This window comes from Orbicella franksi, chromosome 6 (assembly GCF_964199315.1).
Source record: "Orbicella franksi chromosome 6, jaOrbFran1.1, whole genome shotgun sequence".
In the NCBI taxonomy this organism is placed as follows: Eukaryota; Metazoa; Cnidaria; class Anthozoa; order Scleractinia; family Merulinidae; genus Orbicella; species Orbicella franksi.
Window position 1 is genome coordinate 25,463,353 of NC_138150.1, and position 21,656 is coordinate 25,485,008.

The 21,656-nt window shown below is 41.4% G+C and overlaps 1 protein-coding gene across 3 annotated transcripts in view; it reads left to right on the forward strand.

Annotated features, from left to right (window-relative positions):
* Nucleotides 1–20,066, forward strand: part of LOC145489316 (uncharacterized) — a 31,409-nt gene extending 11,343 nt beyond the window's left edge. The window contains exons 18-49 of one of the 3 annotated variants that reach the window (XM_081468271.1): nt 155–291; nt 456–537; nt 752–811; nt 1,755–1,868; nt 2,260–2,340; nt 2,725–2,853; nt 3,066–3,188; nt 3,502–3,588; nt 3,712–3,792; nt 4,185–4,249; nt 4,635–4,725; nt 5,836–5,892; nt 6,446–6,532; nt 6,765–6,931; nt 7,231–7,309; nt 7,416–7,475; nt 8,085–8,270; nt 9,313–9,509; nt 10,055–10,187; nt 10,878–11,015; nt 11,362–11,440; nt 12,322–12,437; nt 12,867–13,064; nt 13,324–13,392; nt 13,515–13,565; nt 14,306–14,434; nt 14,959–15,159; nt 15,583–15,753; nt 16,223–16,423; nt 16,734–16,898; nt 19,182–19,235; nt 19,665–20,066. In XM_081468271.1, coding sequence (XP_081324397.1) covers nt 155–291; nt 456–537; nt 752–811; nt 1,755–1,868; nt 2,260–2,340; nt 2,725–2,853; nt 3,066–3,188; nt 3,502–3,588; nt 3,712–3,792; nt 4,185–4,249; nt 4,635–4,725; nt 5,836–5,892; nt 6,446–6,532; nt 6,765–6,931; nt 7,231–7,309; nt 7,416–7,475; nt 8,085–8,270; nt 9,313–9,509; nt 10,055–10,187; nt 10,878–11,015; nt 11,362–11,440; nt 12,322–12,437; nt 12,867–13,064; nt 13,324–13,392; nt 13,515–13,565; nt 14,306–14,434; nt 14,959–15,159; nt 15,583–15,753; nt 16,223–16,423; nt 16,734–16,898; nt 19,182–19,235; nt 19,665–19,742 — 3,666 coding nt within the window. In that variant the 3' untranslated portion in view covers nt 19,743–20,066. Of the gene's footprint in view, nt 1–154; nt 292–455; nt 538–751; nt 812–1,754; nt 1,869–2,259; nt 2,341–2,724; nt 2,854–3,065; nt 3,189–3,501; nt 3,589–3,711; nt 3,793–4,184; nt 4,250–4,634; nt 4,726–5,835; nt 5,893–6,445; nt 6,533–6,764; nt 6,932–7,230; nt 7,310–7,415; nt 7,476–8,084; nt 8,271–9,312; nt 9,510–10,054; nt 10,188–10,877; nt 11,016–11,361; nt 11,441–12,321; nt 12,438–12,866; nt 13,065–13,323; nt 13,393–13,514; nt 13,566–14,305; nt 14,435–14,958; nt 15,160–15,582; nt 15,754–16,222; nt 16,424–16,733; nt 16,899–18,660; nt 18,713–19,181; nt 19,236–19,664 lie in introns of all 3 variants that reach the window. The other 2 variants (XM_081468273.1, XM_081468272.1) reach the window with 2 other exon arrangements.
* The last annotated feature ends 1,590 nt before the right edge of the window (nt 20,067–21,656 follow it).

A 21,656-nucleotide genomic window follows, 5' to 3' on the forward strand; every position in this document is an offset into this window, starting at 1 on the left:
ATTTGGATTTACAAGTGTCCTGATAAGTGATATATTAATAGGTCCTTGAATTTTAGTGCTGAAAAAAAGTGAATACTTAATTGCCTGATAGAAGTGCAGTACTCAGTTTCATTGTGAGTTCGAGTGAACATCGTGTATTATATGACACATTTAGGTATTCTTCCGGGCTGGTATCTTGGGAGAACTGGAAGACATGAGAGATGAGAGGCTGGCCAAAATCATCTCGATGTTCCAAGCCTACTGCAAAGGCTATCTCATGCGTAAAGAGTATCGCAAGATGTGTGACCAGAGGTATGGCCATTAAGCTTACATGAATTATTTTATGATACGGTTAAATATTGAAAAATGTCCTGTAGTTACGACTTACTTCATACCGTTACCATCTCTAGATAGCATAGCCTGAAAGGTATCCGTTTTGAAGAGTTAATACATGTACTTTACCAATTTCCTTATAGAATTGGAATTGCTGTCATCCAGCGCAACGTCAGGAAGTATCTGTTCCTGAGAAACTGGTCTTGGTGGAGACTTTACACAAAGGTAAAGCAGTTTGTAAACTCGAAATAAGAGCTAGCCTATATAGAAAGATACAAATGAAGTATTAATAAACAGAAAACAAACAAATGTGTTTGCGAGTGAGGAAGACTTTGAAAGAGTGACGCGGATTTACGAAAAAATGGCCAATTTATACTAGAAAGAAACGCGGTTTATACACTTTGCTTTACTATATAACTTGTGCTGTTTGTTTTCCAAGGTCAAACCTCTTCTGAACATTGCCCGTGCTGACGAAGAAATGAGGGAGAAAGCAGAAGAGGTAATTCATGCTTTTCAAAACTTACCTATCCATGAAACTTAAGAGCAAACTCGAGAACATTTTTCTTGATCTGCCAAACGTCGGGCGAGAATGCGATACAAAGTCGAGGTGATCTCCTACAGCGCGGCTGCCAAGCGCGGGAAAAGTTCGCGCCTTGCTTCTGATTGGCTCAGACTCCAGAGGGAGTACCAAGCGCGGGAAAGTTGAGAACGTGAAGAGCAACATGGTTTTGCTAGGGTTTCAGAGGGTTTTTATATAGTATACAATAATACACATGAAAAAATTACTCGATTCTGATTGGCTAAGAGCAGTGCAGTTCAAGTGTAACACCAGTGAAAAAAGTGTAAGATCAGTGCAAAAAGTGTGACACCAGTGCAAATTACACATCGAAATTCTGGAGTATGATTGGCTGAAAGACAATGGGAACTTTTCTAACAAAACGACATCACGTAAAATGATGACGAAAATTTTGTGCTGAAACTTTGAAAAAAGTTTTCTCAAATGACAAAAATGGCTTCAAGAAAGATGTTCCGGCACTTCCTCCGCGCGAATTTTTTCATGTTTATATTATCAATAAGTAATCATACGGTTTTTCTCGTTCAATTTGGAGTTAATTTGCACTTGTGAGTTTTTCAAAAAGCTGAAATTACACTCGCCGAAGCGGCTCGTGCAATTTCTGCTTTTTGAAAAACTCACTCGGGCAAATTAATTCCAAATTGAACTCAAAACCGTATGATTACCTATTCTAATAATTTCTACTGTAGTAACTCAGTAATAAAAGGGTCGGTTTGAAGCCAAAGCATTCAAATTCGTATTGCTGACGATGGTTGACGCCCGTGCTTCAACAAACTGAAACCTGAACTCAACTAAAACACTCCCATAGTGCCCTGTTGTGATAAAACAGCAAATTGATCTCCTTGTTCTTATCTTTTTTATTAATCAGCTCAAGAAGCTGCAAGAACGATTTGCAAAGGAAGAAGAGCTGAGGAAAGAACTGGAGGAGAAACTGACTAAACTGATGGAGGAGAAGAACGAACTCTTCCAAAATCTGCAAAGTGTACGTAGATAAAACTGTCGTTGACATCCTTACAGAATGCATTGACTAGGATGGGAGGGGATGGGGGTCACATGGTAATTTTTCTCAAGCGAATAACACGTTTTGGTCGTGTTTCATCGTTAACAAGACAGAGGTGTTATTAGTACCTGATTCTATAAGCTGCGAAATTGCCAAAGTATTGACCATGAATCTATGCTACCGACGTTGTAGCAACGTCTCACGTCTTCATTCCCACATTGTCACGCAATCACATCATAATATTAAGAAGAATAGTGAAAGGACATCCCAAGAATGAGGGAAATCAACAACGAGGGAATGTGGATCGAAATTCTCAGAACTTACATTTAAGATGTGTAGCAAACAGTATAGAGAATTTCTATTTTGAACACAGGAGCAAGATGCTTGTGCAGATGCAGAGGACAGGGCGGCTCAACTGACCAAAGAAAAAGAAAAGCTTGAGGACCAAGTCAAGGTGGGACGAAAACTAAATGCAATATATTTTAGTTGTTTTTACTGTCAGTTGAAATTTAGTTGCTTTTGGGTTGAAAACATTCCTCAGCGTGAAAAAGAGGAGTCGAAAAAGAAGCAATTTATTTAGAAGAGTAACTTCGAACTAATAATCTGAAGAATTTTGGAATGTGTCAAAAGTAGACGCGACCTTTGCCATTTACTGTTTGCGAGTGTTGGTAAAACGCTTTCCGTTAATTGTTTTGATTGCGCACTGTTTATTTTTCATTGACTCTGCTTTTAGGAAAAAAGAAAAACAGTCATGTTGTCATACAGCACTCATCACTTTGATGCCTAAGCCAACTTACAGAAGTAAGATCATTGACTCGCTAGACCTTTCTCTTGACAGGACCTTTCTGAACAACTGGACGATGAAGAAGAATCCGGTGCTGAGATGGCGGAGGCAAAAAAGAAAATGGAAGCCGAAATCAACGATCTCAAACAAGACGTAGAAGACTTAGAAACTGCTCTTAAAAAGGTAGGTTAGAGGTATAAATTACAAGAAAACAAAGCAATACGCTAGGATAACAGCGCCTAGCGCCTGTGTTTAAGTCTTATTTTTATCAGGAAAGGAATTTGTCATGTATCCATTTGTTACTTTGGTAAATGTTTTGATAGCAGATACCTCACAGGCTTGTCAATGTTTTGTTTGCAAAAAATATAACTCTTTGATTCGTCATCGCTTCATAGGCCGAGCAGGACATTGCGAGCAGAGAGAAAAACGCCGAACAGCTCCAAGACGAACTCGCCGCTCAAGATGAATCGATTACTAAATTATCAAAAGAGAAGAAGGCACTCGAGGAAGCGAAGCAGGTAAGACACTCCGTCATCACTAGCGTCTTATTTACGAAGTAAAAAATTAGCGAAAATTCGAAAAAATCCGAAAATCATATGATAGTTTAAAAAAAAAATAGAAAGGAAGAAAAATAACAAAAAGGTTAAAAAGGAGTAAGGATGACTACGATTGGTCAAGTGTGAGCCCGATTACGAAACTCGAACTTAAAAAATACGAAGGCTATGCGAATAGTCATGGACTATCTTACTTACGCACCCGGTGACACAATGGTGACTAAAGCCAGTAACCACAAAAATGACAAATTCGGATTGAACTGCTTTGCTTTTACAGGAACTCGAGGATCAACTGCAGGAAGAGGAAGACAAAGTCAGCCACCTCAATAAAGTCAAATCTAAACTTGAACAACAAATAGACGAGGTAGGTGTTCCCTTAATTGACAGCAACATTTCCAATTTATTCTTATTTATTATTTAGTAGAGGTGTTTTCTTGTTTATTGGACGTTAGCTCCTAAGCTTTTGTTATTATTGTTTGTATTGCAGACAGTCGAACAATGGGAAAGAGAGAAAAAAGCTCGTGCAGATGTCGAGAAAGTTAAAAGGAAACTGGAAGGTGACTTAAAGGTGAGTGTTAGCCGCGCGTAATCAAAAATCAAGAAAAAATATCAAGACTTCATTTATCTACGGTAAAGATTAAAGCCATAAGCTTATAGGGCCGTGCACTAAAATAAAAGAAAAAATAATAAATACTGTAACCTACTATTATTACAACCCAAAAACATGTTCTCAAAAATCATTCAATTAAACCTTTTATTACCCGTGGACCCACGATAATGCACCTCGCACCCTTCACTTTACCCTCGCGGTTGCCAGCTCGCACAGCTGCTAAAAGTAGTAGTCGGTCTCCATAAATATTCTTGGCTGCCTAGTAGCTTCCATGGAAATATTACAAGGGAACTTTAATACTAGTGTCTTCTGAGAAAGTTGACATTGTTGTGTTGCTTCGTGGTCACCAGATGACACAAGACAGCCTGGAGGATGTCAAGGGTGAGAAAGCGCGCCTTGAAGAGGACTTGCGAAGGTAACTGCCTGAGTCACGTCATAATTAAACAAAGTACAAAATAAAAACAAGTAGTTCTTGCATTTTTCTTTTCCCTTTTTGTATTTATTTATATCTGTTCCGAAACAATTTTCAGACGCAGAGCCGGAAAATCGAAAAAGACGAACTGGAAACATTTCGGCTGTCGTTGCGACATACCCATGACACATAACGTGAACTTCCGCTGATAAGCACCCTTCCCCCCGCTCATAAGCCCCCTAGGTTATAGGCCCATCTAGCTGTAAACCAAAAAATATTTCCAGTTATACTATACATTATTATTAGTGTAAAATCTATGTGTGGAGTATGTAAAGGCTGTGGGAACGTTCCCTTTGTTTTGTCTACAATGACGGTCTTTTACCTGCAGGAAAGAACAAGAACTCAACGAAAGTAATGGCAATAACGAAAACCTCCTGGCGCAAATCGAGTCATTAAAGAAGAAAATAAGAGAGTTGGAGGTATGGAAAAGTACAAAAACAAAACCAAAAAAAGGAACCGTTAAATAGTTTTCTCTAAGGTTTTACTTTGGTTCGGTTTCGGTCAACGTGCTTGATCACTGATGAACTTGCTTCATCACTGATGAACGGGTTTTCATTTTTAGCACTCTTGATGAAATGTTTGTGAGAATGCTTCAAATAAAGCATTTAGTTGATTATCAACTTCAAGTTTGTAGAAGTAAATACTGGTAACGAAAGCCACACAGTAACCTGGGAACGAACTTCACCTGTTGTCTACAGCTGAGAAACCCGGATTTTCTCGCCACGCGGGCTAATAGATTCCTCTCGTAAACTGACTGAAGATCAACCCACTAGAAACATTTCAATCGTGTGTGACTTCTATTTTACTCGTACTCCAGTCTGCCGCTATCCATCATATTGCGACCGCAGTCTAGTCTTTTGTAAAATATGTTTGCCTTGCAAGGGTTTTCCTTTGTTTCGTAAGTTGAATTTTAATGAACCATTGACTAAAGATTAAACTTTTTAATAGCTGTGTACAGGTTATTACTGCATTCCTGCATAACATTGTCACGAGGCGGGCTGAACGGCTCCAGGTCAGCTTATGTTGCTGGATTTCGGATCAATAATGTAGTATTTCAAACGTGTGCGAGTATATCTGCGAAATCAGAGCTTTTGAAAGCATGTGGGCAGCGGAGGCACACAACTACAGTTTCTATGTGCATCCATCAGACAAGATATCCGCTGTAAGTGAAGGCTTCTTGTCGCGTGAAGAAAATGCCGACGCTGTTTGCTCGTGGACGGTGCGAATTTTGACATTCCAGGCAATTTACTACGTGCCGCAAATTGTGCTCTCTCAAACCTGATTGTTATTTTAATCCATCGCAAAATATTGGCGAGGATATTTGTTCGTTAGATAGTGCAGACAGATCTTGTTGCCAGTCGGATTTCACCAGCTGGTATGAACAAGATCTAGCTGCCGTTCCTAGTTTGTTTCGATTTCAAGTTGGGCCGGCATTCGTTTAACCACTGTACACTGCGAAGTAACAGCGCGCGTGATGCAGAGCACAGGAGTTTTCGCTCCAATGAGTTTGTACTTTCTTTGTTCTTCAGGCCCGCATCGAAGAGTTGGAAGAAGAATTGGAACAAGAGAAAAATGCGCGATCCAAGGTATGGTGAACACTTGCACTTACTGATTACATAAGCTCTACTAGGAAGGGGAGTTATATAACCATACAGTCAACTTCTTGTACTGACCTTTAAGTCGATGGACTTGAAATCGAGAACTTAATTAGCACATCGGTGAACTGTTTGCGTCTTTCTTTTGATAACAGTACAATGTACATCTAATCTGCATCTCGTGGAATTCTTTCACTATATTTTTCTGCATTACTGAGCAGTCTTCATCGCACTGTTTCGGCCGAGTCGACAAAGCTAATGAAACACGGGAACAAGCTTGTGATTTGTTCTCGGAAAGAAGTCACGTAGAGAGGCTTACAGTTTTAATTTGTTTTGAGATCAGCGTCACGACGAGCGAACAATGGCAAATAAGTTGCTAAACCTTCCGTTATCTCACTGTCGAAACTTGTTTAAAAAAGCTATCGTAACTTTTTTATTCTAAGTTAAAGAAATATGCAGGTTTATACACAGTAAGGTATATTGGACATTATTCATTCCTCCACGGCTGGAGGTTGAATTGAATTTCCGTCTTGTCATCCAACAGGCGGAACGCGCGCGAATGGAACTCGAGAGGGAACTGGACGATTTAAACGAAAGACTTGAGGAACAAGGTGGTGCCACCCAGGCACAGGTATGTGTTGGAAAGTAAATATTGTATTAAAGAAAAAACGAAATTGAAGCGACCGGAAACGGAAAAACACAAGTACAGGTAGTCGGAAATGAAAGTTTGTTCTTCAACGCTTTGCAAAAAAAAAATGTGTGTTTGTTTGTTTTTGAATTCTTTTTTTGGTTTAAACTGTGCCACTCATGGAAGTGTATGAAGAGATAAATAAGTATTTTTGCTTTTTTTTTTTCTGCCGTAGATCGAGCTTAACAAAAAGCGCGAGAGTGACATCACCAGACTCAGACGAGAACTCGAGGAACAGGCCTCGCAACATGAACAGTCCGTCAACAGCATGCGGACCAAACAAAACCAGGCCTTGCAAGAACTGCAGGACGAATTAGATTCCTTGAAGAAATCCAAATCCAAGTATGTACCTGAAACAACTTGATAGTTTGACTATTATGAAAATGAGAAGGGAATATTGAGATATTTAACAAATTACGAGAATTTTTTTTTTTAAATGGACAATCCGTGTCAAACGCTCGTTTGACTCGTCACGCTTGTCACGCATCGCGTGACAAGCCCAAAGAAAGTCACCGAAGAAAGTCGAGCCAAAAATTACCAGACAGTAATAAACGTAAAATAAAGCGACAGGTGAGTGTCCCTCACAGCGCGTGATATAAAAATATTTCCCGTGACTTACCATATATTAATTTTTTTCGTAGGATCGAAAAGGAAAAGAATGCTTTGCAAGCTGAAGGGGACGATCTTTCTGTCAGCTTGGAAACACTGCAAAAACAGAAGGTATTGCACAGTACTGCTGTTGTGTGTTTTTAGTGTTGACTTTAAGGTTTTCCACTTGTTGTTGTTGATGTTTCATCTAATGGTTTGCTTGCTGTTATTTTCAAAGGCTCAGTCGGAAAAACAAAACAGAGCACTGGAGGAGCAGCTCAATGATCATAAGTATCAGGTGAGGAAAGAAACTCGGCTAACGGCTTGAGAATTGAGATAACGTCACTCTTTTACTTATACACTTACGTGGATTATACAGCTGTTGAATCAGAAGCACATTTTCCCAAATAGTTTCTCAATATTGTTTGTACACCTGGCCCGAAAAGAAACCGAACTCAAGTGTTTTACTGAAAAACAAACCTCGACAAGAAATCCCGGTCACATCTCTTGCTGTGGCCGACCAGAGTTCCGAGTTCAGAGGACATAGGTCATCTTGGAGTGGAGTACATCCTGAATATTAAATAGTATGGACTAAGTTGTTATGCAGTTCATCAAATCTTTGAATAGTCCACTACCGCAAAAAAAAAAAAGAAAGAAAAGGAAAAAAAAAGGGAAAGAAAAAGCAAAGTAAGATTGATCACACACACAAAAAATTCAGGCTTGAATGGGATTCGAACCCATGACCTCTGCCATACTGGTGCAGTGCTCTACCAACTGAACTAACAAACCAACTGGGAGCTGGTCATGTTGTAAGGATTGTGAATAAAGATCGCTGAATCGGATACTGAAATGTTCTGCGTAATGTTTTGTTTCACAATTGCCACTCTCCGTGTTAATTTTCTTTTAGGTGGAGGAATTGAAGAAGGCTATCGCCGAATTGGAGATCGCTCGCAGTCGTTTGACCCAAGAGGGCGGAGATCTTGGAAAGCAGGTCGAAGAATATGAATCTAAAATGACCATACTTTTGAAAGGAAAGAAAGCCCTGGAGCAGAAAGTGGAGGAACTGAAGGGACAAAACGAGGAGGAAATCAGAGTAAGTCTTCTTTTATTCAGCCATTCAATTTCCAGGAGTGATAAGCACTTATTTCTCCTTACAATCTTAGATTTGTTTTAAAAAAAGCAGGTTGTAAGAACGAAGAAGTCGTTATCTTGGGAATAAAGGTCCGGTGATACGGGCAACATTTTTCTTCAACTTGTCTCGCAACATTGTTGCATTGCAAGTTGAAACACTCTGTTGCGCGTATTACCACTTTTGTGACCAACTTGTCTCGCAGCAAAATACAGTGTTGGAGGTTGAGGTAATATGTTGCGCAAAGTAGGCTCGAGTTCTACTTTCTGCAACAAATTTTAGTTTTGCTGCTCGTATTACCACTGAAGCTTCAACTTGTCTCGCAACAATTTGAATTCGACTCTTGTGATTGGCAAAGCGCGGCAACGCGGCAACGCGGTAACGCGGCCAAAAAAACATGGTGGACGGTAAAGACGAGCCTGAATTCAAAGTAGGCCAGTAACTCTCGGAAAGTAATAATTTCCCCTGTGCAAAGACCTTGAGGGCTATCATAGTCTTTGGGGCACCTCGTTTGTCCGTTCAAAACAAGCGGCACAACAGGCAAAAGGCTTGGAAGAACTGTTGCAGAAATACAACTTTTCGCCTAGCTATCTGTTACGACAACAAAACTTTATTTTGTTCTGAAATGACACTGAGCCTCATACTGAGAGAACTTCGCTGGCACGGAAAATTAAGAAGAAATGACGGCCAGAAGTGAAAGTGGAAGTTCGTCGAAACGATAAATTATATAAAAGGCGCCATCTTTATTTAGACACGATTGACCAATGAAACGTAAAGAATTCGCTGACTTGCAACACTGTATTTTGCTGCGAGACAAGTCCATCACAAACGTGGTAATACGCGCAACGGAGGGTTTCAACTTCCAATGCAACAATGTTGCGAGACAAGTTGAAGAAAAATGTTGCCCGTATTACCGGACCTTAAGTTGCAATCAGAGCTCGGCATCAAAACGGTCAGACTTGTCAAATTTAAACTAGATGTTAACTATTGAATGTTTGTGGTTCAGCTTAAAGTGGACGCTCAGAATAAGTTGAAGAACGCCGAAGCCGACTTGGAGAGCATGCAGGAGACGATCGAGGAGCTAGAAGACGGCAAGGCCGACTTGCAGAAACAGCTCATGAAGGCTAATACCGAGATCGCCCAGCTTAAGGCTAAGTTCGAACAGGAGGTGTCTGGTCGAGTGGAGGAACTTGAAGACGCTAAGTGAGTCATTCTTACTCGTATAAATCCTTTTAAACCGCCAACGAGTTTAACAACTCAAAATGATCCCAAATTTCAGTTTGGGAGACGTGGAGATTTAAACACGGCTGCATGAAAGTACTGCTCGATAGCTTTCTTTTGAATGTTTAAACCCCTGAGTTTCATCCACAGACTTCAGATAACCACCTTGTTTAGCATAATAAACATTGCAACATGAAAGTACTGCTCAATAACTTTCATTTGAAAGGTCACACACTACGGTTTCATCCATAGACTTTAAAGTTGGAACCACCTTGGACAGCATAGTAAACAGTACCACATGAAAGTATGGCTCAACAGCTTTCAATTGAATGGTCACACACTAGGGTTTCAGCCACAGACTTTAAAGTAATGGTCACAGATTAGTGTCTTATCCTAAGACTCAAAACTTCAAGAGACTCACAGTTGGCTCTACCTCTCTCTTTTCGAAACTCTGGAGACGTAGGGTGGGGAACCAAACTGCGGTCACGTGGTATCAATCTTGACGTTCTTACTTACTCTTTCGTTAGACGCAAGCTGACACAGAAACTACAAGAGACCGAAGAAGCTCTTTCTAGCGCCAGTCAAAAGGCCAGCAATGCTGAGAAGGCCAAGAACAGACTTAACTCCGAGTTGGAAGATGCCCTCATCGACTTGGAGAAGGTTAGCTTGTTTTCCTGCTGCAACACTTTTTTTCCTATTTTCAATATCACTTTTTATTAACTCACTCGCTCAATCCTCTTCGTTCCTGATAAAACGTCGGTCATCCATTGGTGCCCGCCACCTGACCCTATTTTGAGCAGTGCGTTTCGCTTCCTACCACGTTAGAAATCTCTCCTCCAACTCTGCTATTCTTGTGCGCCTCCAGATGCGCTGGATTCTGCCTCTCTCGGGCTTCTCATATGGGTTCCACTCTTTGGCACTCATTGTTAAACATACTATTATATTTTTAAGCGTTAGAGTAAACCATTTACAGGGTTGTCACAGATCAGAAAATGATCAGGGAAAAAACACTCTACAAGGTCAGGGCTAAGTCAGAGAATTGTAAATTTTGAGTTTGAAGAAAAATCATTGAGGGTTGGAAGAAACATTTGCGGTCACTGTGAGCTCGACGATGTTCTTCCTTAATGAAGAAAAAAAGATTTGTTGAAATCTTATAAGTCTTAATGAATGAGTGGAAAGGAGGGCTGTAAAGGGGAGGCCAGACACCGCTAGTACTTACTTAGTGTATCTGACGTTTTGCATTATTTGGTCAGGGAAATTCTGTTTTTATGAGGGAAAAGTCGGGGAATTTTGAAAAGTGATGTCTGTGGAAACCATGGTTTATAAAGTGCTGTGTATTTATCCTGACAGGCTACGACAAACGCTGCCAATCTGGAAAAGAAACAGAAGAAGTTCGACCAGCAGATAAACGAGTGGAAGTTACGGTGCGATGAATTACAAGCTGAAGTGGACAATGCACAGAAAGAAGCGCGTAACTACTCCACTGAGGTTAGTCGCAGATCTGCTTTGGTTTAGAAAAGAAATAAATCGCAATATTTAGAGAGGAAGCTAAATCGGCCTTAGCTGGTTTTCATTCGAGTCCTCTCTCCCTGTCGAATTGGAATTTGGAGACGTGCCCGGAGAAAAATCCTCGGAGCAAAGCCAAGAAGTAACAACAAACTCAACCCACATATGGCGCCGGGCAGGAATCGAACCCGGGCTACATAGGTGGTAGACTGCTCCCAACATTAACTCCCCAGAACTCTCAAGACGTCTTTTTTGTGAAGTTTATTCGCTGCAAGGCCGTGCATTGTCAATACAATTCTTACGGAGTGTTTTATTTATTCCACTTCAGATGTTCAAGCTGAAAGGATTGAATGATGAAATGAACGAACAAATGGAACTCTTGAGAAGAGAAAAGAAGAGCTTGGAAGGTTTGTGTTTCTCTTGTTTTTCTTTAGTTTGTTAACAATTTCACTTCGGAAACTAGCGTCGTTTAAAAACAAACATCTCAATTTTGCAGAGTATCGCAAGATTAAGTTCGCACAATTACCACCCAATAACTTTAATTCAATATTGTTCCTCACTAGGGTTTAATTCATGTACAGAGTTCAAGATAAAACCACATTGAAAACATTTACCCGTAACAAGTATCCCTCAAAAGTAGTCGCGTTGTAATGGTCACACCCTAAACTTTCATCCACGGACGGATTGAAAGCTAGAAATTATTGACTTAAGTCCTTGCACTGTTAGAAACTACGTAAAAGATGTCGTAACATTGTAATTGCACAGATCAAATACAATGGGGCGAACAAAGGGAATCTCATTCCAGCTTATTGGTACCACTCTCATTCATACTATAGGACAATCTTTGTTTACATTGGTTAGCTCATTAGTATAAGCGATACAGTTTCCGATTGGGCTACAAAAACAGTAGTTCTGAATATTAAAATGGCACGGCACGATTAACTGTCCCAAGGAATTTCCTTCCGATGTATTGAATACTTTTTGTGCGACGCGGGTTAAAAAATTAAAAATTTTGCAAAGAATTTATGAGCTCATTAGCGCTTTTGCCACCCAGAATTTTGCAGTTTTTGAAGCTTATTTCTCCTCGAATATTACACCCAAAGAGCCAAAGAATTCATCAGTTACTAAGTTTCACTAGCTCTTAAAATGTCTGTAGTCAATTCGTGTATAGCGTGGTGCCTTATCTGCGAAAAGTCGTATGTTAATGAGGAAAAATGTAAAATTTACGTCACCTAAGATTCGCCTATTAATCAAAAGCTGATAAGTTCCTCTAATTTACGTTCCACAGCCGAGGTTGCCGATTTGGCAGAGCAGCTTGGAGAGGGAGGCAAGTCTGTGGTGGAAATTGAGAAGGCAAAGAAGAGACTCGAATTTGAGAAAGAAGAACTACAGAGCGCCTTAGAGGTAAAGTACAAAGCGGAAGCAAAAGCAAACCGCTACTCTTACTTGCTAAAGCAAATTGCCATTGCCGAAACAAGAGTTTAAAAAGAAAATGGAAACAAATGTCGCAGTTTCCTGTCCTTGAAGTGCATCGCAGTTGTGAAGAAGAGATTGCGTGAATTCTTAGAATCAAAAGTAACAGCGCGAGATAATTTAAGATTTGCAGGAATTTTGTTTTAGAAAGAAAGTTTAATAAACGAACACCAGGCATCGAACCCGGAAAAACTCGGTGGAACTAACCGCAAGCAAACATAAGTGAAGTTAACCGCAAGAAAACCGGAGACGTGTAATCCACATAAAGTGAGCTAACCTGGTCTCTCGTTAATTGTTGAATTGGTATGTAAGGATTTCCTAATCGAACACGTCTAAGGCACGGTTTGTGCTGCGTTATAGGAAATAGAAGCTGCTCTAGAAGCCGAAGAATCCAAGGTAACGCGGGCTCAGCTTGAGCTCACCCAGTACAAGCAGGAAGCGGAGAAGAGAATTGCGGACAAAGACGAGGAGTTAGAGAGTATGAGGAAAAACCATGCCCGTCAGCTGGAGAGTCTGCAAGCATCCTTGGAAACCGAGATTAAAGCTAAGAGCGACTTGGTAAGTATTTGTACATCCTTGATATCCCTTACCACTTCAGAAACTTGAACTTCGGATGTTTGTTTTCTTTTGTTTTTTTGGGCTCTTAAGAATATGAAGCAAAGGAAATGTAACGAATTAGGAGCATCGTGTTGCTGTCTACCTAGGCCGTTTGGCGAACCAACCAACAGTTTAGAATTTTCCTTTGGGTTGTCTTAATCTTTTAATCTACAGTTTTTTCCTTACTTCATGAACTAATGTTAAAATTTCTTCTTTGCAGTTGCGCGCAAAGAAGAACCTAGATGCGGCCAACAATGAACTTGAGATCAATCTAGACAACGCCCTAAAGGTGAGATGTGCTACCAGTGTTTTCTTTGCTTTTCTGGACGTGATGTCGTTTTGCGATTGGCTTGTCATTTGCTTTGGTAGAATGAGACTGAGTTTTAGTTTGCTGTTGGTTTTGATTTTTAGGCTAACGCAGAATTCCAGAAGAATTTGAAGAAGTTACAACAGCAAGTGAAGGTTTGTATTTCAGACACCCTCGCTATGTCTTAACTTCTAGCAGAAACAACGTGCTTTTCATTGTCATCAAGTGTTTTGTAAGTTTCTTCAGCTCCATTAGCCTGCGAACAGGCTCGCGAAACCCGCCCCGATCGCCTCGTTCTCCGTTTTCTTCAGTTTCGCATTCGTCCGCTCGCTTCGCTCACCGAATTTTTTTCCGTTTTCCCCTGGAGCCTGTTCGCAGACTGGGTTCCATTTGATACCATCCAAAGAACAATTGTGAATGAGGCTCGGTCAAGACTGCATCACAGTTAAGACTGATTCAGTGATTCGCAATTCTACTGAGCTCCATGAGGCTGATTGAGTTCTTGCCATTGTTTATGACTAATGAAGTACAGCAATAGCTCCAATGTAGATTGACATATTGTGACAAGTATATACGTGGAATACATGACTTGATCTACGACTTCTTTACGATAACAACTAGAAACAAAAGTTTATTAAGATATGTGGCAACACGAAACAAGAATGGCAGCGATTGGCAGAGATTTAGGGGTATTACGAACGTGAAAAAATTAGGTTTAAACACGGGGACTCCCACGTAAAGCATCCCCGACCTTTTCACACGGGAGTTCCCCTCTCCCCCGTAGGTTTAGAGTCTAAGTTGCTCGCGTGTAGGAATGGGGTTTACATGACACTATACCGTCACAATAGTTTCACAATGGTAGTAATTGGCTTGTCAATTTTCTTGTTTTGTGTAGGATCTGCAAATGATGGTTGAAGAGGAACAACGTGGTCGGGATGATGCCCGTGAAGCCGCCGCCAAAGCTGAACGCCGTGTCGGTGAGATCAACTCGGAGCTGGATGAACTTCGAAGTCAGCTGGAACAGGTACGTGTCTGGCTGTCATAGGCAAACACGTGATTTGGTGTGAGATTTTGCGGGATTGAAACCTCTTTAGGGTTCTGTGAAGAATGGCGAAGGAAAAAAAAAACAGCACTCGCCGTTGTTCACGATGGTCCCAGATTACAGCGGCTATATTTTTGTGGAGTCAAAATAGGCCATATTGGTATTCTCGGTATTGGACTGGAACTAGCTTGAAATGGAGGCTCATGCAGGGGGAATATCATTAAAAAGCGACAAAAGTCATTTGCATTTGAAAAAACTCCACAGATTAGCCTCAGTTGCAAGCTAGTTCCAGTCCATTATTGAGAATACGAATATGGCCTATTGCACGAGAACAGTGGAATGGATATTCATAAACTTCCCAACAGTGTTCGATATTCTTCGAGTTATACATACCTCGAATTATCAGAGTAGCTCTATTGAGCTAATATTTTTACCGGCCACTAAGGCCAGTAACGGTGGTGACTATTAGGACGATTTGATGTGACCACTTGCTTGTCCTTCGCCAGGCTGAGCGACTTCGCAAGATAGCCGAGCAGGAGAAACAAGAGGCAGTGGACAACATGGCCCAAGCCACAACCCAGGTCAACACCCTCACCCAAGCCAAGCGTAAACTGGAACAGACAATCAGCAGCTTGCAAGAGGAGGCTGAAGATCTGGAGAATGAAGCTAAGAATGCTGATGACAGGGCCAAGAAAGCTGCTATAGAGGTACGTTTTAGCTTATGTTGTTTGTTGTCACAAATAAGAGCTTTGGCAGGGTTACCCCGAACGGAAGTAGATAATTACGTTTATCTTTGATAACTGCACAACCACAAAGGTACAGAAAGTACCTAAAATGGCTCAGTGACCCCGCTTGCGCTCGCCAGCTAAGTTTCGAGAGAGCTGCTGACCCATAAAGTGGGGAACCCCCACCCCCCCCTGGAACCCTCTTGAAATGAACACGGAACAGAAACGCCACGCTTCCACACAGAGTGTGGGCGCTACGAACATGCGTGCTTACACGGCCAAGACCTCATTACTACAAAGAATTACGTTACTGAACACTTTATCATTGTTGTTAAAATTCCATTTAACGTTGTAAAACAGGACGATATTGAAAACATAGTAAATGTGGCGACTTTGTGTTTACAGTTGGCCCGCGTGCAACAAGAACTGGCACAGACTCAAGACCGCCTGGCTAATTCTGAAAGAGGCCGCATGTCGGCCGAGCGCCAAGTCAAGGATCTGGAGGTCAAACTTGAGGAACTTGAGGCCCAGGGCGGTAAAGCGCTCAAGAATCAAATCAAGAAATTAGAACAGAGGGTAAGTCAGTATTATTTCAACTGTTCTAAAGTTACATCAGTTCTCGATACCCTCTTTTATTAGGAACAGGGCAGGAAAAAACCCAGGTCCGATTGCCCGCGGCAAGGAAATTTTGCTCTTGGGCAAATTAAAAGTTTGGTGTTGGGTGGACATCTGAAATTAGCCTCTGTAGTCTTGTTAGTGACAATTTGCAATCAATTTCAAAACTTAAGAATGCAAGATGAGCAAAACAGTGAGTTGAAAACATGGATTACTGATTACAGACAGTATCTAGTGAATGATGTAGTTGGTAAGGCGCAAACATTGCGCCCTTATTAGGCAAGCAATACATGTATTTTAGTGGGGGCAAAAAAACCCTGAAATTTACTGGCCCACTGGGCAACTGGATTTCAAAACTTTCTTTCCCCACCACGAGGAATCGTGTCGTGTTAACGTAAGGTTATTCTTTATATTTTGCTTTTGATCACAGATTCGAGAATTGGAAGTTGACCTGGACAGTGAGACTAGACGCGCTGCAGAGCAGCAGAAGCTCAGCAAGAAGCAGGAGAGGCGTCTGAAAGATGTGGTTCAACAGCAGGAAGAAGACCAGAAGAACATGCAGCACTTCAAGGACCAGGTCGACCGCCTTAACAAGAAAATCAAGTCCACCAAAACCAACCAGGAAGAAGCGGTATGTGCCCTTTTCTCTCCTCTTTCCTTCCCCCTCTTCTCTTCTCTTTCTCTTCTGACTTCTCATATCTCATTCTCTCCTCTACCCTGACCCTTTATCTCTACCGTGAAATTCTCCATTTGCCTTTCTTCATAACGCTTGCCGTTAACTCTCACTTAAAACGATCAATCTTACCAAAAAAAAACCCGGCTAGAAACGGGGAGATACGTTCCCTGTATAACCACTAAGCTTTAGATAAGAAAACTAGCGTCTAGTCATCGACATCAACTCTCCAAATCTAACTATTGCATTACATGTCCCCTCTTTTTAGGAGAACCTTGCTGCTCAGTACCTCGCCAAAGTGCGTAAGCTGCAGAAGGACCTGGAGGATGCCGAGGACCGTGCAGAGACCGCTGAGAGTGCGCTGAACAAGGCCCGTAGCCGCGCCCGGGCGAGCGCCGGCGGTGGAGGAGTCGGGAGGCAGACGTCAAGAGAGGTCTCTAGGCCTTTATCTCCTTTACACCACAGATATCACTCTTATAATTCGCTATTGTCCCCAACATCCAGCTTATATTCGGACAATGACTCTAGATAATCGAGTTATAATTAATTTGAACCCTAGTTTGCTTATGGAGCTTGCTTTTTATCACTTTTCCTGTGGAATGTAACCTCCTTTCTCGGTATTCATCTAACTGCTCTTGTCTTGTCATGTCACCAAGTACTCCCGTGGGTACTCCTGTCCGTGCCCCCGTCGGTACTCCCGTCGTTAACGAGGCCGTGTCAAAACCACGCGAACCCCAATTTTGAGTTTTAGTTTTCTCGAAATAAAGCTTTTTTATGATAGAACGTTGTAATGGACGCTTATTAATCCATGAGAACCAGAACCTACGAAGGTTGCAAAAGGTGTCTCCCGCAACTTGTTCTCGAAAGAAAACAGAGATTTTATTAAGCCAACTGTAAGTTAACTCTGCTGACAGATTATTGGCTTTCTTTACCTAAATAAATTAACAGACAAGGAGTCGAAAAGTGCTATTGCTCTGAATTGTAAATATTGATTATATAACATATTGCCTCGTAATTGTTTGTTTTTACCGCTAAAGAATGAAATTTGCATTAGAAAAAAAGACACGACATTTTGATAACAAGCCTGCACACGCATGGCCAAACAGACGTCTATGCTATTGTTAACGGCATTGCTCGGTTGTGTGGCTTGTCTAGTTTATGCGACAAGTTGAATCCCGTTTCAATAACAAACATTCAAGTTAGATAAACATGACCTTGAGCGAAATCTCCCGGAAAGTCGACTTCTGTTTTCAGTGGTAATTGGCATGGTTCCTTTGACAACCCTTTCGTTCCGCCTAATTGATAAACACCCTCCTACGAAAGTACAGCGATTTTAATGAAAGTTGATGGTTAGCTGACAAATTCGTTGTTTATTTAAATGGTGACATGACGAGCCAATCTTGGCGACTGTCCTTAATGTTTCTCTTGATTCTCTCTTTCTAATTCTTTTGCAAATATCATTTATGCTTGTGTTTCTATGTCCATGCTTAGCTGATCACGAGTTATTTATGTTGATATTCTTACTCGTATAGTTATTTTTTTCCTTAGCTCTGTTCGTTTATTTAAGTAATTTAAGGGGTGCCACACTTGTTTTATGGTTTGTTGTTCCTAACCAACTATGTAACATGCATACGTCTAATGACTTGAGTGACAGCTACTGTAAAGCTTAGTTAATTGGGTCAACGCCTCTGAAAACTACCGTAATATTCACGTGCGGCAGGTCAAGGAACTCAACCATTCTTGTCATTCCATCTTGAGCACCCAACACTAATATAATACAGGCGTAATATTTTGTTGTTTTTTTTGGTAGAATTTCCTCATCGTTGCATTTTAGCGTGCCGTTATTCCTTCGTCCCTTGTGCTTCTGTAGTAACTAATTTATATAAGGTTTAACGACTCTTAAATAGCCTACGTTGCAAGAGATCCCGCGAATCCCGTACGAAGAGCTTTTCGCATTCAGGCCGCGCGCACATTGGAGCGAGAGCAAAAAAATCGTGGATTGTTTTGTTCTCGCTTAAACGCTTGCTGCGCAGGCTAACTTGTAGAGGGATTCCGCATACATGTACCATTTAGTAGGGTATCGGTGGGTGTTGTTAGGCTGCACTGGGCGAGACAGTGAGTAGCTGCGATAGTTGCAGCGCCAAGTAGTGAAGTATTCCCTATTAACTGTTTCTCTCGGCATGTTTATGCCACAGAGACTCCGCAGTCCTACTCCTAGCGCTGGCGAGGATTGAAGATTGCACTTAGGTAACTGATCCGGTCAGAGATTCAGCCATCCGAACCTTGCGGTGTCGGTTCTAAGATCACCTCATTCCTTCGTACTTGTGTCAAAAGTTACTATCATCTCACCGCTCGCCCAGTGAAAGTCATATACTCCACTAAGCTCGTAACTCCTGTCATTTGTTGCATTAATCGCTTGACTACACTCTTCAGCACCCTGGATCATTGTCTCATCCATTGACATTTTTGATGTCTTGTTAAACACTTTGCACACCTTTTTCCTTGACTTTGAACACTTGCACTACAAATGGTCTGCCTCTGAAGCTGAAAATTTCGCTGCTTAGCGCAAACGCTGAATGTTTAAGTTCTGACTTGGGAATTCGGAACGACGTACCAATTGGCTGGAGGCGTGTGTGCAGGTTTCTAAGTTAGGGACGGACGTGTGCAAAGGGTTATCTGGAAGTGAGTTTCTAACCCCTAACTGTTTGTGGGATAGGTTTCCTCTAGCCGCCCTCCACAACCGATAGGCTCGAGCACACCCTTGAGAAGGGTAAGCACTCTTTCTCCCTTTGCACCTGTTCACTGTGTGCTTAACTGCTAACATTTTGCCGGGATATATTCCAAAAACATTGCCACAAATTGGCATCACTGATGTGCGGTAAAAGTGGCCTATATCTGTCCCCCTCTTGGTAGACACCTCTTAAGACAGTCGCCTCCTGCGTGGCTATCTAAAAGCACACCTGACCCTAAATCTAAATGAAATCGGGTTCAGTGACTATTGGGGATTTTCCCCTTTAAATTATCGCATTTAAGTTAACTGCGTAGAATAGATCTTTCCAAAACAGCCCCACCCCAGCCCTCGCCCAACCTGGTCTCATTTATTATCGGTGTCTACCCTAAAATAAGTTCTGTTTTAAACCTCTGTCTGTTTGTTGTTCGAACTAATTTCGTTGTTTTTTTTTTTTGTTTATCTCTGCAGTCTTCCTTCAGCCGAGGGCTTTCTGCTTCTGGCCGTAGTCACTCATCAACGTCAATGGATGACAGCATGGACTCCTGAATTAATAATCTGAAATTTTATGATTACGAACGCAGTTTGAGGTTCAAAATGATTAAGGACAGGTTATAGTCCACTAGGTTTCGATTAATCGTGTCAAATGCTAGTTTTTTTAATGCCTTATGTCTTAGGAAAATAGATTTTGGAGGAGGATGGTTTGACCTCGCAAATATTTTCTACAAAATTTGGAATATGTAACATTCCATAGAAAAATATCGGTTAGTTTGTAACGCTATTTGTGACTCGAAGATCTCTTTCCGAGAACTCGTGGTAGTTTTTCTATTTTGTCTACCCAAAAAAATATTGCAGCTCATTAAACACCTGCTTATTCAACTATCGTGTGTTTTTTCAATGGTTCTTATTTTAAGGGTCCTTTTACAATATCTGTCCCCTTTTCTGAGACCGGGAAAGTCGGAATGGCGAGGGAAAGTAGAAAATGGCGTAAAAAAGTGGCAAAGAAAGCAAGGAGCTTCTTCTGGCTTTCTCTTCTTTTCAGCGCCGATTATTTCCTCGCTGTCCCGACAAAACCAAGCCCAACAAACTGTCTGTGGCCCCGGATCTCAAAGGGTACACCTTTCTACGATCCAATGATCTTAGGGCTTGTCACGCAATCTTTAATCGACTTTTCCATAACGATTTGTTGGATGTCACGCAAAGTTAGTTTGGGAAAAAATAACTGAAGCTCTTGTTTAATTTGCTTACTTTAAGGTGACAAAGGGTAGCCAGCCAGTATCGTATGATAAGGGTCTGATAATTGACGCTGGCCACACACAGTTCTTGAACTCTTGTTAGTCAGAGTATGTTTTGGTTTTCTCTCATCGCAGAATGAACAATATGCTTTTCTAAAATAGGTTCATCATTTTTCACTTTTAATCGAGACTAAAAGTGACAAAAGGCAGCCAGTCAGTATCGTTTGATATGGGTCTGATAATGGGCGCTGGCCACAGACAGTTGGACTCTTGTTAGTCAGAGTATGGGTTGGTTTTCTCTCATCGCAGAATTAACAGTATGCTTTTCTAACACGGTCCCTGCAATTTTTTAGTCCGCCATTATTTACCATTAACAATATCCTGAACGTGTCCAACCGGAGGCTCCCCAGGCTCAAGTTTGTCATCAGATGATCATCTTGCGTAATGTCGGTCATTGCTAAAATTAAAGTTGAACTTGAACTTGAACTTAAGTTTGTTTGGCAATTGTTACAGTCCGACAGTACGAAGTTGAAATACTGGCAAGTTCTCAATAAAATAATTATCTTTCCTTCATGCTGAATTGTATGTTGTCAGTTTGCCTAAGCTGCTTTCAGGGGCGGATCCAGGATTTTTCTTAGGAGGGGTGCACCACTAAGGAATGGCGTAACTGACTGGTGACGAAGAAGGCTTGAGCATCCCCTGCACCCTCCCCCTAGATCCGCCCCTGATTTTAGAATCAGGGAGTAGGGGAACAAACAACAAACTATGTTGTGTAGAAATTACTTGTACTTCTGCTTCATGCACCGATCTTAAATGTTCCCGTACAAACCCTTTCATTTTCGCCATGAACGCTTATTACATACGGTGATTATCTCACAGCTTGGCAATTGGGCGGCCTGCCATGCAACAAATCAGATTCTCCCTAACCCACCCCTCCCCCCGGCTCCCAGTCCATCTCTGGCCCTCTACCTAATCGCCGATGACTACATTTCAGGCTAATGAACAACGCGTCAGCTTGCAATTTTTTAGGCTGATCGTGACGAATTGCGTGACATATTTAGTCACGCAATACATATTGAGGTGTCGGGAAATCCCAAACGCAAACTGAAATATTATAGAAAGCAGGAGCCCATAAATCAATCTCGGCCAACATGCAGCCTTAAGAAAAGACACATATAATAAGAGCAAAAAAGAGGGATTGTGTGGGGCTAGGCTGGCAAGTAAAAAA